The following is a 17,570-nucleotide window of genomic DNA, read 5'->3' on the forward strand; positions in this document are numbered from 1 at the left end:
TACCTCCTTGCAGCATGCCTAAGGCACATTCACACAGATGAGCAGGGACCCTGGGCATCTTTCTTTTGGTGTTTTTCAGTCAGTAGAAAGGCCTCTCTAGTTTTCATAACTGTGACCTTAATTGCCTACCGTCTGTAAACTGTTAGTGTCTTAACGACCGTTCCACAGGTGCATGTTCATTATTGTTTATGGTTCATTGAACCAGCATTAAACCCTTTACAATGAAGATCTGTGAAGTTATTTGGATTTTTACAAATTATCTTTGAAAGACAGGGTCATGAAAAAGGGATGTTTCTTTTTGCTGAATATATGTAGTGCACTGGCTGAGGTCACTCCCATCCACAACATAAAAATCCAATTAGAACTGCTTGATTAAGACCATAAACTACATCAGCTTTGTAGTGGTGGGTTAGACTTGGGACAAAAGCCAGCATACGCCAGATCCTACTGTACCACCCCATATGGTTGATGTCTGCTGAGTATGACCTATGCTTTCATCTATAAAATGTGTACAAGGAGTAAGTACATGTCAATTACAGAAACTTATGATTGGGTAGGAACAGGTAATTTGCTCTCCAATCTTAACAGTTACGCTGCAATTGCAGTGTTAATAATATTGTATAAAAATGGTTAATTCAGGGAACAAAACAAGAAATAGGATAATGTCTTTATTATGAAATTAAGTCAAAAAAAAGAAAAAGAATCTTCATTCATTTCTGTTCTTGTCCCAGAAAACAAAACCCTTAATCTTAGGAAAGCAGAGAAGAGGCTGAGGGAGGACTCGGAGCACAGCAGGTATCACTACCTCCATACGAATCTATAATCTGTATCAAACATAACTAGTTTCCCCACACAGAGATATCGAAGAGGAACCAATCTAAAATTAAAAACATATAATTTGGCGTAATTTTGACTGTGGGGGGAAAACAAATAATAATCTGAAGTCCGCATTACCAACACATGCGTAAAGAACACAAAAAACAGCCAGTCAATGAATGATGGTGAGATGGTGATTACAATGAATATGTCAAATGGCCAATGGAAACAAAAGGACATAAACAACAAATCAAAGAGGAGCTGAGCTGAGAGGTTGGGCTGGGTAGAAAGGATGCTTCCTCTGAATTTCTTCCTTCGGAAGGATCTCTGTCTATCGGTCTTTGAAACATCATGTTGGTGGAGGGGGGTAGTACTGGTTATACTGCTGGGCATACTGGTTGTACTGTCCCCAGGAATGCTGGCCCCAGTTATTGTACTGTTGCTGTAGAAGGAAAGCAAGGAAAGACAGGGTTAGTTGGCATTCCTGTCAGCGTCACCAGATGATAGAGTTCAACCCTATCGTCCTCCCATTTAAAAAAAAATAAAAATATTCTAGTGAGAACCAAGTGTCACGGAACGCCTTTGTCAGGGATGGTATAACATTTGTCACCTTGCAATACAAATTGCGTGTATAACAATGTTTGACTCTGCTCTATCATTGGACTCACTTGGTACCAGTTGTAGTTGTAGGCAGAGTTGTCTCCCTGCATCATGTGCCCTGAGCCTGGGTGGTCATCTGTACGCTGTCTCTTCGACTCGGGCTCCTGGGAGCTGCAGGGACACAAAGGAACAGGTTCATGTCAATCAAGAGCACCCAACTAAATCAATTCAGGTATGGCGATTCACAACCTGCTATGAAGCATCCTACTGTGTTGTACTCAATGTCGTAAATGTTAAACAGTGAGAGAAGTGAACAAATTCAAATCTTACCCATTCTCTGCTTTCCTCTTTGTCGACTCATGTTCTTTCAGAAGCTTCTGGTGTTCATCGTATGCAGTCACTAACCTGTGAGGATGGAAAAAGAGTACATGGTTGAGATTAGGAGTGCAAGCATGCCATATGGATTCATTGTCATTAACTGACTATTCAGAACACTGGTCAGTGAAAATGTACTCATTGTTTGAGGGTGTAGGTACTGTAGGTGAACTGACTTATTGATGTCGCTGCCAAAGTCCTCGAGGAACTCGACCTTGCGCTGAGAGAAGGTGAGGCGGCAGTCGAGGGGCAGCGGGCTGCTCAGGGCGCGGTCGAAGCAGGCCAAGATTTCAGCCTCATTCTGCTGCACGTCCCCACTGTACTCCAGCTCTAGCAGGTTCAGGTACAGCTTAGGACTCGTCTGGAGAGACACACAGACAGATTAATGAACTCAAATGGTTTCTCTAAACAGATTTTCTCTGAATCAAACTCCCTTTGACACCATGTACTGTATCTCAATATCAATATCCTGAAACAAGTGATTCCATTCATCTAGCTCTGTGATCTTACCTGGTCCTTGTCTATGGTTTCCAGCAACACCTTGCGGGCCTTGGTGAGGCTCCTCTGCACCTTCAGCAGCTGCCGGGCCAGCTTCACGGCGTAGAATGACGTCTCGCTGGCGTTCTTCCCCGATGCCATCGCCTCGCTCAGCAGGGCCTCTGCCTCCTCCAGGTTGCCGTGGCGACGTTCCAGGCTGACCCGCCGCAGACGCACCATGGCCAGGCCCGGTACCACCTCTTCCAGAGACTTCAGGATGCCGCGCGCCTCCTCTATGTTCCCTGCGGGGAAACAAAACACAAAAACGGGGTTGAATGTTTCTTACTAGTCTGTATAGAGAGGCTACCAAGGCTTTTGAACTTCTATTACGTGATCGTCTCAGCCTCGTTAGTCGAATGCACTTGTCTGTAAATCACATCAGGTAAAGGTCTGACAAGTGAGGTGTGTGAATTGTGGGGCTGGCACAATAATCATATAACCAACAACTATGGACAACCACCATTAACCACAATTGTTTTGTCAGAATTGTCTTAATACATTCATTTTAATAGGGTGGGGATTCATTTTTATTTTCAAATAGACAAAGTTGACCTAATAATCATAATTTTTTTTACAGTTGAAGTCGGAAGTTTACATACACCTTAGCCAAATACATTTAAACTCAGTTTCTACAATTCCTGACTTTTAATTCTAGTAACAATTCCCTGTCTTAGGATCACCACTTTATTTTAAGAATGTGTAATGTCAGAATAATAGTAGAGAGAATGATTTATTTCAGCTTTTATTTCCTTCATCACATTTCTAGTGGGTCAGAAGTTTACATACACTCAATTGGTATTTGATAACATTGCCTTTAAATTGTTTAACTTGGGTCCAACGTTTTGGGTAGTCTTCCACAAGCTTCCCACAATAAGTTGGGTGAATTTTGGCCCATTCCTCCTGACAGAGCTGGTGTAACTGAGTCAGGTTTGTAGGCCTCCATGCTCGCACACACTTTCAGTTCTGCCCACACATTTTCTATAGGATTGTGGTCAGGGCTTTGTGATGGCCTCTCCAATAACTTGACTTTGTTGTCCTTAAGCCATTTTGCCACAACTTTGGAAGTATGCTTGGGTTCATTGTTCATTTGGAAGACTCGTTTGAGACCAAGCTTTAACTTCCTGACGATGTCTTGAGATGTTGCTTCAATATATCCACATAATTGTCCTGCCTCATGATGCCATCTATTTTGTGAAGTGCACCAGTCCCTCCTGCAGCAAAGCACCCCCACAACATGATGCTGCCACCCCCGTGCTTCCCCTTTTTTCTCCAAACATAACGATGGTCATTATGGCCAAAGTTCTATTTTTGTTTCAACAGACCAGAGGACATTTCTCCAAAAAGTATGATCTGTGACCCCATGTGCCGTAGTCTGGCTTTTTTATGGCGGTTTTGGAGCAGTGGCTTCATCCTTGCTGAACGGCCTTTCAGGTTATGTCGATATAGGACTTGTTTTACTGTGGATATAGATACTTTTGTACCCGTTTCCTGCAGCATCTTCACAAGGTCCCTTTGCTGTTGTTCTGGGATTGATTTGCACTAAAGTACGTTCATCTCTAGGAGACAGAACGCATCTCCTTCCTGAGAGGTTTGACAGCTGCGTGGTCTTATGGTGTTTATACTTGCATACTAATGTTTGTACAGATGAACGTGGTACCTTCAGGCTTCTGGAAATTGCTCCCAAGGATGAACCATACTTGAGGTCTACAATTTATTTTCTGAGATCTTGGCAGATTTCTTTTGATTTTGTCATGATTTTGTCATGAGTTTGAAGGTAGGACTTGAAATACATCCACACCTTCAATTGACTCAAATGTCAATTAGCCTATCAGAAGCTTCTAAAGCCATGACATCATTTTCTGAAATTTTCCAAGCTGTTTAAAGACACAGTCAACTTAGTGTATGTAAACCTCTGACCCACTGGAATTGTGATAGATTATTCATTGTGTCTGTAAACAATTGTTTGACAAATTACTTGTGTCATGCACAAAGTAAATGTCCTAACCGACTTGCCAAAACTATAGTTCGTTAACAAGAAATTTGTGGAGTGGTTGAAAAACGAGTTAATGACTCCAAACTAAGTGTATGTAAACTTCCAACTTCAACTGTACAGGAAGAGGGTAAGGTTGGTACATATTCTTTTACAAGCAAAAACGGCACAGTCGGGAGGAGATGCACAAAAACAGGTCAAAAACATTTAATTTAGACGGGAGGGAGGGGGTTACCAAAGCTGTGTTGCATTCATTAAGTATGCATGTAGTAGCCAATTTTCATTGATGCATTATGGTACTTTACAAGCTCAAAACCATTTAACAAAATTGACAACCATGGTAATTTGCTTGACAATTAATCCTTACCCAAAACTCCATAACCGTCACAGCTTTATGTGAATGTGATGTTAAGTGGGAACTAGAAACACTACTCACCCTGCTGCTCCTCGAACGCAGCCCACAGCAGGTGAATGTTGGGCTTCTTGGATAGGTGGATGGTACACGCCTTCTTGTACACATGTCTCACTCCCTCAATGCTGTAGCTCTCTAGATATTTTGCGTACTTCAGTATGAAGCAAGAGAAAGAGAGGAGGGTTGGAGAAAGAGGGGAGGACGGGGTGGATGGAGAGCAGGAGGTGGAGAGAAGACGAGGAAGGGAAGGTGACAACAACATTTTAAAACACTTATTTCCGGTTTGCTCAACCAGTGAATTTCTTCATTGACAAGATCGTGTTTTTAGAAATGTTCTTTGTAAACCCATCAGCACCTTCATGGAACCAATAAGATAAGTTTCTGTAAGGTAGTGGGAGACGGAGAAGATGCAACGTAGTAGTTGGCAAATGCTGGAGTCAAATCTTGTGTGGCAAAGCTGGCCATCCCCTAATACAACAGATACAGTGGTTAACAGATCAACGTTACACGCAAAGAAGAGATGTTCAGGACGATTTACTGTTGTCAGGAAGTGATGCAATCGTTGATGGGGGAAGTGCGGGGGTCATTATTTTTGAGGTGGGGTTGAAGGTCAAAGGTTATGGTTGGGTTACCTTCATCCAGAAGTCCTCGTAGAGAGCACAGGCGATGAGGCAGCGTTCGAACAAAACGACCACGCGTTCGGGAGTGCCATTCTCGATCTCAAATTCCAGATACTCCTTCCAGTTGCTGAGCTGGGTCTTCTCCAGGGCTTTAACGTGGAAGTAGGGCCGTTTTATCTACGAGGGGAAAAGGGAAACACGGCATTCAAAATGGCAGCGGACCAAAATGTACAACCATTTCAAAAGTAACGTTATTAACAATGGAAGGATATTGAGGGATAGTTCACCCCAAAAATCAACATTTGTCAAATATTTTCATACCTCGTATTCCATCTATTGTGTAGACATCTGTAGGCCTCAATCCCAAATGAATGGGAAAGAGTGGCACCATCCAATTCCATCTCCACCCAGCTTGACAAAGCCCACTTTAGAGGTATGAAAACTTTGAGGTGAACTATTCCTTTTAACAATATGAAATACAATTGGATGATATTCTGAACATTAAAGACAGATGTCAGTACTCACCCCCTCCTCGAAGGCCCAGCGCTTGCTGACCTCCTGCTCGTTTTGGTTGAACACCTCCTGACGCAACTCGATCACCTTGTGGCGCATGTTCTCAATCTCCGTCACTCTCTAAACATAACAAGACACTCAACGTTAACTGCTTGACTTTAAAACACAATCTCGTAACCATCTCATTCTCCACTGATGTGCAAACTGCATGTCCAGCTGCCAAGGTTATTTACATCACCCTGAGGCTGAAAGAGAGCCAGAGACAAGCAGGGGCTCTGCCTGTCGAAGGTGGCCTACCCAGGGAACGAGGCCCACCCCGGGGCAGGATATGTACCATATCCACCCTGTCTGTAGGCCAGTCCTGGTGCTGGGGACTGGAGAGGACGAGGAGGGGCCACTCGACTAGGCCAGCCAGCCACGATTTGTCCATTCCAAATCCCTGACTGGATGATGCCCACGTACTCATTGGCTTGGCTGCTGACGGAAAGACACCTGCACAGATTTGTGTTTCACCCCATGGATGATGTCTCCATGGGTGATGATAAAGAGACAAGGGCCTCCTTCCTAACTCTCTGGTATGTTGTGGTACATCAACCCCCCTGAAGGTGAGGCAGCAGAGTCGTACCTTAGCAGGATCTGGGAGGTCCTCGGTGCCGGCTGGGAGTCCCTCAGGCTCTGCGGGTGTTGCTTCCTCTCCATCCTCATTGACTGTGACTGCATTGGCTTTGGCTAGCTCCACCCTGAGCTGGACAAACTCCTCCTCCGACAGGAAGTGTTTGGGGTTGTTGTTCTGCACATGCTCTTTGAACCTGAAGAATGACAATCAGTACATCACTAAGAGAACAAAAAGTACTACCAGAAAATAGTGCCCCTGAAAGTAAGTGTGGCTGACAAGGTTAGAACTAATGTCTGTGTTTGATTTCTATGAGCTACCCACTACCTGAGATGTTGACCATAACCCTCATGGACGGTTTATCAAAACCCATTATGAATGAGCTGACCAGTCATACCTCTGGAGGTGCTGTGAGTAGAGCTGGGTGGGTATGCCCAGGATACGATCGTAGATGGCCGTGACGTTGGCCAATCTCTCCTGCTCCGTCTCCCAGTTGATGTAGGCCTCCCACAGACGGTCAGAGCGGAAGTCTGTCCCTGCTGCCAACACAGCATGCTCATACGCACTGTAGGATAGGACACAGACGACATGATTAACGATCAGGATTGGGTAGGTTACTTTCTAAATGTAATCCGTTAGATACCTGTCCACATTTATCAGTAATGTAACTGTTGGGTTACCCAAGCTTAGTAACGTAATCTGATGGCTGTCCCTTTAAAAAGGCATTAGAAGAAGACAAAAAGGATCCATGCCTGTCATCATAGTGGTCTTTGACTTGTGGTCAGACTAGCTCCAGTGGAACAAAATTAAACATGCACTTTTTTTCAATGCTGAATTGAAGATCGTTGAGAAAACAAAAAAGGTGTCAATACATTTTTTCTGCAAACATATTTTCTGAATATTAATAATATTATTCAAAAGCATCTGATTAGTTCTTTCTTGGAAAACAAATTACTCTCGAACCCTGTTAACAATACACTATGACCTGTAAAACACTTGGTTTTGGAAGTGTCACAAGGTTCTCTCTCACACACAGGTGTGTTGTTTTAAATATTTTTTTTATTTTTATATATTTTTTTATATTTTACTGTCCTCAATTATTCTCTCTCACACACAGGTGTGTTGTTTTAAATATTTTTTTTATTTTTATATATTTTTCTGTCCTCAATTTTTGTAGTATCCAATTATTAGTAGTTACTCTCGTCTCAACTCCTGTACGGGCTCGGGAGAGACAAAGGTCGAAAGTCATGCGTCCTCCAAAACACAACCAAGCCGCGCTGCTTCTTAACACAGCGCGCATCCAACCCGGAAGCCAGCCGCACCAATGTGTCGGAGGAAAGACCGTGCATCTGGCGACCTTGGTTAGCATGCACGCGCCCGGCCCGCCATAGGAGTCACAGGTGCGCGATGAGACAAGGATATCCCTACCGGCCAAACCCTCCCTAACCCGGACGACGCTAGGCCAATTGTGCGTCGCCCCACGGACCTCCCAGTCGCGGCCGGCTGCGACAGAGCCTGGGCGCGAACCCAGAGTCTCTGGTGGCACAGCTAGCGCTGCAGTGCCCTAGACCACTGCGCCACCCGGGAGGCCCCCGGCGTTTAACTTTTCAGTGAGGACAAAGCTCTTTACTCACGCTCTAATGCGTGACGGTGTCTCTGGGTCTTCAGGGTCAGCGTTGTCCTTGATGAAGGACAGGTAGTGGAGCCACAGGTCCACACTGAGGGGGATGGCATGCACACCCCGCCGGTACACCTGGGGATAGGAGGCAAAAACAACGTTGGAGAATGAGACAACCAGTGTGAAAATTACTGAATGAATGACTGTCACAGCAAGGACCCAAACAGTAGACAGCACAAAGCTCCAGCCCCCAACCCTGTCAAGCCCTTTCAGATCAGGACAGGAGGAGATGTCCATTTACACAATTAAACACCACTACATGAGCCCAGCCACAAAGACAATTACCTCCTCTGCCACCTGTGCATTGCCATGTTTCTTCTCAGTGTCAGCTAACTTCTTCCAGTAGCCGTAGCAGTAGGGGTAGCGCAAGAAAAACGCATCAAACGCCTTCCTCACCACACCAAGATGATTCTGAGGCGGCAAAAAAATTACATTTCCAACTTGCTTCCTGACAGAAAAACCTCAATGTTTACATGTAGTATTCAATACAGCAGATAAAACCTAGACACAATTACAAGCAAGGGTCAACATAAAAATTCCAGGACTTTTCCACACTCACCTCTTGCTCCACATACTGCAGCAGGTAGACCCAACCATTGAAGTCTTCGGGGTTCTCCTCACACCCTTTAGCCAGCTTCTCATACTCAGAAGGGATAAGAGGCTCTGTAGGGACAGCTGGTTCCTCAACAGGGTCCACCTGCTCTGTCTCTTTGGATTCTTCAAGTTCCATGTTAGCTGGGCTACTATCTTCTGCAACCATTGGTGGCTGGGCTTGGACTGGATCTTGTTGCTGTTCTCCAGCGTCAGACAACTTCTCGCTCTGTATCAAAGGCTCTGTGGCTGTGTTGTTGTGCCCATCCTGACTCTCGTCTGACGATGCCTCCATTTGATTCTGTTGTTCTGCCTGTGGAGAACGAGACTGCTCATCTGAATCCTCATGCTCCCGACGCTCATCTTGGAAGAGTTCAGCGCTCGCTAGCTGGAAGTGCTGCACCGCCTGTTCAACAGATCCTAGATCAGACTGCTGGACCTGGTGCTGCTCTATTACCTCTGGCGACGACTGATCTGACTCTGAGTCCGAGTCGTGGATAACCGTGGTGAGGTTATGGGGATCCTGGTCAAGGGGGAAGGAAATTATTACCAACAAGCAACTAAGAAAATAGGCAAGGGACTGCCTCATGTTTGAGAGAGCACCACTGTTGAAAGATGAAAGTGTTGGTGTTTAGACCTACTAGTAATGCAGGCAGACAAAATAGCATTTGCCATGTTGTTGTACAGAATAATAACAAAAGGGATACATTGGCCTTGTCATTACAACTACGTCCAGGGCAAAAAGAGGTCAAACCCCACGTGCATTTCCCACACTGACCTGATCCATGGTCCATTCAGCAGCATGCGTGAGGACAGGCAGGTCAGGGAGGAAGTCCTCTCCGTTGCCCTCCATGGCTGGGGACTCCACACTCTCAGGGCTGTCTGTGTCCAACATCCCCGTCATGGGCTCGTCTGAGAGGTGCAGGTCTGGGGAGAGGAAAACATATTGCACGTCAATATCACAAGATCGAGAAGGGACAGTAATTATTAGTTAGTATTACAGAAAATTGATGTGGAATCACGTATGACTGGGTGATATGGCTGGTCCCATGTTTCATGAAATCCCAGAAAATGTCCATACTAGGAGTTTGAACATTAAAACAAAGTTGGGATCTATAACGTTAATATAAACCCCTAACCAAAAAAAAAAGTATCTTCCCCCACTGCACTTAATAAAAAAATCACAGTTCAGTTACACACCAAAAATATATTTTTTTTTACGTGTTATAGCCGATAGACTATGAAGGCCTGTGGAGATTGTGTAATTCAAAAACAAAACAGAGGAAGAGGCAAACTTCAGGCTACTTGGTGAATTGGCAAAGCATGCAAGACAAGATATTGCGAGATGCAGATTACCAAAACATATGAGCACGCTTCTTCTTCTGCCTCTCTCAATCCCTCCGTCACACTGGCATGCCTGCGCTGGCTCTTCACTAATGATGCAAGTGTGTGATCAAGCACAGTGTAGCCTACTCAGTTTTTGCTGCATGAAATCACAGTGGGCTACCGGTAGCATGTATCGATTACGCTTTTCAGGCGTAATGGAATGTGGCCCCTTGAAAGTGCCTCGGCTGCAGCATATGTGTCTGTTAGGGTAGGCTACCCTACGTTTTATTGTTTTATGCCAGCACAAAACCTTCTCTGGTGATGTGAACAGACATTTTACTTGTCTGTAAAGGAACGCCACTTCTGAAGCCGGACTAAAGTCCATCACAAGGCAACCAGAACTGTCAACCAAATAAATTGAGCTGCTTCGTGCAGCCTGCACGCAGACCACTCTTTCCATAAAAAAGTACTGTTTGTAAAATACCAAGACATTTAGTAGAAATACAACATAAAAATAAAATAAAAGTATTAAAACAACAGCAGCACATCAATCAGCAACCTTTGTTGTAAAGGAAAAAACAGAATATTTTAAGCCAGAGCAGAATTCTAACATCTTAAAATGTACAAAGATTTTTTTTACAACTAACCCAAGAATGACCACAGCCTGTCGTTTCCAACGGGAACAAATGAGTCAGTGGGCAGAACAAGGAAGGAGGATGGAGATTCAACTGGCGTGTTCTAGCATGCATTTGCATATTTCCGTTAGGGAACACCTACTCTGAAGTGTGCAATAACTTCTTATGGCTGCAGGGGCAGTATTGAGTTGCTTGGATAAAAGGTGCCCAGAGCTCCTCAGTCCCAGTTGCTAATATATGTATATTATTAGTAGTAGTAGTATTGGATAGAAAAGACTGAAGTTTCTAAAACTGTTTGAATGATGTCTGTGAGTATAACATAACTCATAAGGCAGGCAAAAACCTGAGAAGAAATAAATAGGAAGTGGGAAATCTGAGGTTGGTCGATTTTCAACCCAGACCCTATTGAATACACAGTGGGATATTGGTTGTTGCACTTCTTAAGGCTTCCACTAGATGTCAACCGTCTTTAGAAACTTGATTGAGGATTCTACTGTGAAGTGGGACCGAAAGAGAAGAATGAGTAAGAGGTCTGCCAGCAGTCACGTGCTGGTCATGTGCATTTCACATGAGAGGTAGCTGCGTTCCTTTGCTTTTCTACAGACAAAGGAATTCTCCGGTTGGAATATTATTGAAGTTTTATGTTAAAAACATCCTGAAGATTGATCCCACACATCGTTTGACATGTTTCTACGGACGGTAACGGAACTTTGACATTTTGTCTGCAACTAGGGAACACGCTTCATGGCTTTGGATTTGTTTACCAAACGTGCTAACAAAAGTAGCTCTTTGGACAAAAATGGACATTATCGAACAAAACAAGCATTTATTGTGGAACCGATTCCTGGGACTGCATTCTGATGAAGATCATCAAAAGTAAGTGAATATTTATAATGCTATTTATGGAATACTTTTGACTACCCAACATGGCGGATATTTCTCTGACTGGTTTGGGCTCTGAGCGCCGTTCTCAGATGATGCTTTTTCCGTAAAGTTTTTTTGAAATCTGACACAGCGGTTGCATTAAGGAGAAGTGTATCTAAAGTTCCATGCATAACACTTGAATTTAACAACATTTATGATGAGTATTTCTGTGAATTCATGTGGCTCGCTGCAATATCACTGGCTGTTTTAGAACTACTGAACGTAACACGCCAATGTAAAATAAGATTGTTGGATATAAATATGAACTTTACTGAACAAAACATACATTATTGTGTAACATGAAGTCCTATGAGTGTCATCTGATGAAGATCAAAGGTTAATGATTAATTTTCTCTGTTTCTGCTTTTTGTGACTCCACTCTTTGGCTGGAAAAATGGCTGGGTTTTTCTGTGAGTTGGTGGTGACCTAACAATCGTTTGTGGAGCTTTCGCTGTAAAGCATATTTTTTTTTTATCAGACACTGTGGCTGGATTAACAATAATTTTATTGTTAACCTGTTAAGGATGCTGCAAATTTTCGCAGCTTTTTTTTTTACAAATCGCGCAACATTTCAACGTCCTGCTACTCATGCCAGGAATATAGTATATGCATACAATAAGTATGTGTGTATAGAAAACACTCTGAAGTTTCTAAAACTGGTTAAATCATGTCTGTGGCTATAACAGAACGTGTTCAGGAGTAAAAATCCCAGGGAAAACTGTTCACCAAAAACACAAAAAAATATTCATCCACCAGTCTTTGAATTGTCTAAGGCGATAGAAAATAGATGAAGTCCGTTTACAACGCCTACAGCTTCCACACGATGTTGCCAATACTGGCATTTCTTTGCACGTTTATCCTTGGTGGGATGACGTATAGGCACTTCCTGTCTTGGGGTGCACCCAGGAAATTATGAAAGTGAAAAAAATGGACGACGATTGCTGCTATCGAATACAGATCGCCCCGTGATCAATTTTATCGATTATTAACGTTTATTAATACCTAAAGTTGGTTTACTAAAGTAGTTTAAAGTGATTTGTAAAAGTTTATAGGCAACTTTGTTAATTTTAAAAAGTGACGTTGCGTCGTGTAAAGGTGAATTTTCCTTGGATCAGACGGCCTTCATAAATGGACATTTTGGGCATACTTTGACGGATTTAATCGGGAAAAAGACCCAATTGTGATGTTTATGGGACATATAGGAGTGCCAACAAAGAAGCTCGTCAAAGGTAGTGAATGTTTTATATTTTATTTCTGCGTTTTGTGTAGCGCCGGCTACCGCAAAATCTTTTGTTTAGGTCTCGTTCAGGTATTTTGGGGGGGTGCATGCTATCAGATAATAGCTTCTCATGCTTTCGCCGAAAAGTATTTTACAAATCTGACATGTTGGCTAGATTCACAACGAGTGTAGCTTTAATTGAGTACCTTGCATGTGTGTTTTAATGAAAGTTTGAGTTTTATCGAGTACTACGAGTGGCGCTCTGAAATTTCCGCAGGAACCAAAAACTCGCAACATCCATAACAGGTTAAAATGGTGCCTAATACTTGTATGTTTGGGAAATTTGATTTCTGAGATTTCTGTTGATTTGTATTTGGCGCCCTGCAATTTCATTGGCTGTTGGCGAGGGGTTCCGCTAGCAGAACCTAGACAGGTTAATACAATGAAAAGGTCAATACACTGCATTTCAAACAGGCAGGAATAATGTAACTAATTCAGGGCTTGTAAAATTATACCTTGGCTAAATATAGTCTTTCCACAACCATAACTCACTAATATTGTAATTATTTGAACAAAATAAATTGGATCTGCTTTTTGCAATAATCACTGATCTGGCTTTAAAGTCTAATCTATGAAAATGCCATTTTTGTTACAAATTTAACCAGAACCACGCACAGACACTAATGATCACCAACTTCTTGCAGCAGGCATTATAGAAAATGAACACAGGTCCCATAAACACTCAAGTGAGTAACCAGCTAAACTTTATATTTAAAGTCTAGCCAACTTGGATCTACTTGCTTGCCAACAAGGTAGAATAGTTAAACGTACGAATACACCTGTCCATCACTAACAACTTAGCCTGTTCACTTTGTTTAGACACTGAAATCAAGTGGCCTATCTGTATAAAAATATGAGTTTTTTTATATGAGTTGCCAATGTCTTATATAAATGCATCTTATGCTCATTGCACTTTTATAAAACACAGACAAGACATCTAGCACATAAGTATGTGGCTAAAATGCTTCTAGCAGTACGTTGTGAGACAAACTGAGCATACACTTTCCACAACCATGTTCTCTGTTCTACATTTCGGGAGTTGAGACAAAAACAAAAAAAAATATTGTTAGAAAGGATTCTCAACTATTACAGTAAAATAATGTCCAAGTGTTTCGGAGTCCATATGCCCAATTCTGAGTCCATATGCCCAATTCTGTTGGACCAAAACTCAAATAGTGAGTTTAAACTGTTCGTTGTCAGAGAGGAAGAAGTTATCTTTTGTCATTGTGTGTGGCAGGGGCTTGGTGTCTGTGTAAAGGTGCCTACAGCACAGAAGGAGCGAAGGAGACAAAAATGATTAAGGTGGGAAAATGAAAACCTTGATACTGGCAAAAACGCTCTCACACACTCTATTGTGTGTATAATGATGAGAAAACAAATTCAATTTTAGAATAACACTGTAAAATCTGGAAAAGGTGAAGGGGTCTGAACACTTCTCGAATTCACAGTAATGCAAAAATTTGGGTAAACAACATTATCTCCACGTCATACCACCAAAAAGGACCAAGAGCATGTACAACCGGTTAAGTACGATTAATATTTGTATTCAACATTCTGGCCTGTAAAGACTATTGCGTCTTTGGTCAGACTGAAAGTCCATGGAGAAACAATTTGATGTTTAGGCAGGGTTATAGGTTCCTGTGGCATCTCTAGTCTAGTAATATATATATATATATAAATAAAAATACATTTCATACATACTCCAGATTAGTAACCTGAACCCTTCAAGTCATGCTCAACTTTATTCAAGTAGTTGTAAACCAAAGAATCCCCACCGACCGCAGCTCCTGACTTCTTCAGTCACATCGACTTGTGCAAGCATGCGTACTTCCGTGTTAAGGAACATAGCTAGCATGTTAGCTAGCACAAGCGCGCGTGATGGCGTATAGTAACGTCAGCTATCATATCTAACTAAACATTTTAATTGCTCAATCAACAACGACCAAAATATCTAACTATCTAGCTAGCCCACTTGTAATGATAGCTAGCCAGACCCCATTGAAGCACGACGCGGTAAACACAACAGTGAAGTTGGCTTAGTAACCTAACTAACCGTAGCTAGTTAATTCAAACGGATCTAAATATCTAACTTACCCACTGACTGTATATCCTCGAAAATAAGACGTTAGTAAAGTTCACATATGCTGTGTGTCATTGTAATGGTAGTAGGGAAAGGCGACCGTTTAATTTTAATCCAATAATTGGCTGAAAGTCTTAAACAGTACCACAGCGTCTTCAACCCTGCCTCGGTTTGGGCCTAACGACGTTAGCTGCTAGCTAGCCAGACCGCACACGTCCACCACCATCTTCACATTACAGCAAGCGGAGTGTTAACAAGTTCAAGGGAAAACATGTATAAATATTTTTTTCCAACTTACCAGTATCTTCCATGAAATTCAGTTTAGACAAATGTGTATTTCTGTTACTTTAAACGTATCTAACCAACAACATGTAGCCGCGTTTCTACTCTCATTCTCCAGCAACAACTTTGAGGAGGCTTCGGAAGGGCAGACAGAATGTGCGCATGCGTAACGTTCTCAATAGTTACCACAAACACAAAGTCAAAATGGCTATATCGTAAATATTTGCTTTTGTTTTAAGGTTTCGGTCAGGTATAAGGTTAGCAGTGTATTTCATGTTATGTTTAAAATCAGATTTTAAGAAGATTCATTGTAGAAAGAGGCGGAGTTTAGCCATAATATATTTGTGGCTGTAGTAACTAGTGACGACCCATGCGTACTGTAGGGGGGTGGATCCACTAAGATAATGGCTGTGTTCGAGAGGATCAAAACCGTAATGTATCATGGCTAAATTGTGACTGACTGATCTACAAAAAAATAAAGAGTAGTTATATATAATACAATGTTCTTTGTTGAGTAGTCAGTCGGCTCCAATGTCGAACAAGCCCAAAGTAACCAAGAATGTTTACACTGTATATCTGTCGACTTGTGTTTGTCTGGCTACTTCGTAATGAATCCAACAAACGTAGCCAGTAGAGGCTGCAGTCACGGATTTATGCAAAATGGTGAATAAGAATAAGATAATAATATACCTATTTGTCATTGGCTTTGTTGCCACTATTTTACATGATTTAAAAAACAAACATTAATTTATCATTGAACTGTAGAAGAATTGGAATAGGAGCATAGATTTGACTTAAGGTCTAGATTCGAAATAATAGAAGAAAATCCAACTTAGGCGAGCGAGTGTATTCACTGACATTTAACCTCTCCCTGACCTACATGTTTCAAGCAGACCACCATAGTCCCTGTTCCCAAGAAAGCGAAGGTAACCTGCCTAAGTGACTACCACCCCGTAGCACTCACGTCAGTAAACATGAAGTGCTTTGAAAGGCTGGTCATGTCTCACATCAACACCATCATCCCGGAAACCCTAGACCCACACCAATTTGCATAACGCCCCAACAGATCCACAGATGATGCCATCTCAATCGCACTCCACACTACCCTTTCCCACCTGGACAAAAGGAACACCTATGTGAGAATGCTATTCATTGACTCCAGCTCAGTGTTAAACACCATAGTGCCCACAAAGCTCAACACTAAGCTAAGGACGCTGGGAATAAACACCTCCCTCTGCACCTGGATCATGGACTTCCTGACAGTCCGCCCCCAGGAGGTAAGACTAGGCAACAACACATCTGCTATGCTGATCCTCAACACTGGGGCCCCTCAGGGGTACAGTGCCTTGAGAAAGTATTCGGCCCCCTTGAACTTTGCGACCTTTTGCCACATTTCAGGCTTCAAACATAAAGATATAAAACTATATTTTTTTGTGTAGAATCAACAACAAGTGGGACACAATCCTGAAGTGGAACAACATTTATTGGATATTTCAAACTTTTTTAACAAATCAAAAACTGAAAAATTGGGCGTGCAAAATTATTCAGCCCCCTTAAGTTAATACTTTGTAGCGCCACCTTTTGCTGCGATTACAGCTGTAAGTCGCTTGGGGTATGTCTCTATCAGTTTTGCACATCCTCCTTGCAAAACAGCTCGAGCTTAGTGAGGTTGAATGGAGAGCATTTGTGAACAGCAGTTTTCAGTTCTTTCCACAGATTCTCGATTGGATTCAGGTCTGGACTTTGACTCGGCCATTCTAACACCTGGATATGTTTATTTTTGAACCATTCCATTGTAGATTTTGCTTTATGTTTTGGATCATTGTCTTGTTGGAAGACAAATCTCCGTCCCAGTCTCAGGTCTTTTGCAGACTCCATCAGGTTTTCTTCCAGAATGGTCCTGTATTTGGCTCCATCCATCTTCCCATCAATTTTAACCATCTTCCCTGTCCCAGCTGAAGAAAAGCAGGCCCAAACCATGATGCTGCCACCACCATGTTTGACAGTGGGGATGATGTGATCAGGGTGATGAGCTGTGTTGCTTTTACGCCAAACATAACGTTTTGCATTGTTGCCAAAAAGTTCAATTTGGTTTCATCTGACCAGAGCACCTTCTTCCACATGTTTGGTGTGTCTCCCAGGTGGCTTGTGGCAAACTTTAAACAGCACTTTTTATGGATATCTTTAAGAAATGGCTTTCTTCTTGCCACTCTTCCATAAAGGCCAGATTTGTGCAATATACGACTGATTGTTGTCCTATGGACAGAGTCTCCCACCTCAGCTGTAGATCTCTGCAGTT

General features: G+C 42.5%; 1 protein-coding gene across 6 annotated transcripts; it reads right to left on the reverse strand.

Moving 5' to 3' along the window:
* Positions 1 to 655: 655 nt before the first annotated feature.
* Positions 656 to 15,666, reverse strand: LOC110529851 (pre-mRNA-processing factor 39). 6 transcript variants are annotated; one of them, XR_016497770.1, is made up of 16 exons: positions 15,288 to 15,650; positions 9,524 to 9,672; positions 8,714 to 9,268; positions 8,440 to 8,565; positions 8,111 to 8,229; positions 6,874 to 7,041; positions 6,489 to 6,672; positions 5,876 to 5,983; positions 5,363 to 5,527; positions 5,086 to 5,198; positions 4,755 to 4,881; positions 2,302 to 2,570; positions 1,968 to 2,152; positions 1,747 to 1,821; positions 1,485 to 1,587; positions 656 to 1,258 (listed from the first exon to the last, which is right to left on the reverse strand). XR_016497770.1 is itself a non-coding variant. In XM_021612453.3 (15 exons), exons 1-15 carry the CDS (start codon positions 15,298 to 15,300, stop codon positions 1,166 to 1,168), a joined length of 2,439 nt encoding a protein of 812 aa, XP_021468128.1. In that variant the 5' UTR covers positions 15,301 to 15,666; the 3' UTR covers positions 656 to 1,165. The 6 variants fall into 6 exon arrangements, 3 of the variants coding, with proteins under 3 accessions (XP_021468128.1, XP_090099436.1, XP_090099437.1); XR_016497771.1 differs by lacking the exon at positions 5,086 to 5,198 and adding an exon at positions 5,672 to 5,775; XM_021612453.3 differs by lacking the exon at positions 5,086 to 5,198 and having other exon boundaries at positions 15,288 to 15,666.
* Between the last annotated feature and the right edge of the window lie 1,904 nt (positions 15,667 to 17,570).

Source organism: Oncorhynchus mykiss, chromosome 8, assembly GCF_057628025.1.
Source record: "Oncorhynchus mykiss isolate SJ-2025 chromosome 8, ASM5762802v1, whole genome shotgun sequence".
Taxonomy (NCBI): domain Eukaryota; kingdom Metazoa; phylum Chordata; class Actinopteri; order Salmoniformes; family Salmonidae; genus Oncorhynchus; species Oncorhynchus mykiss.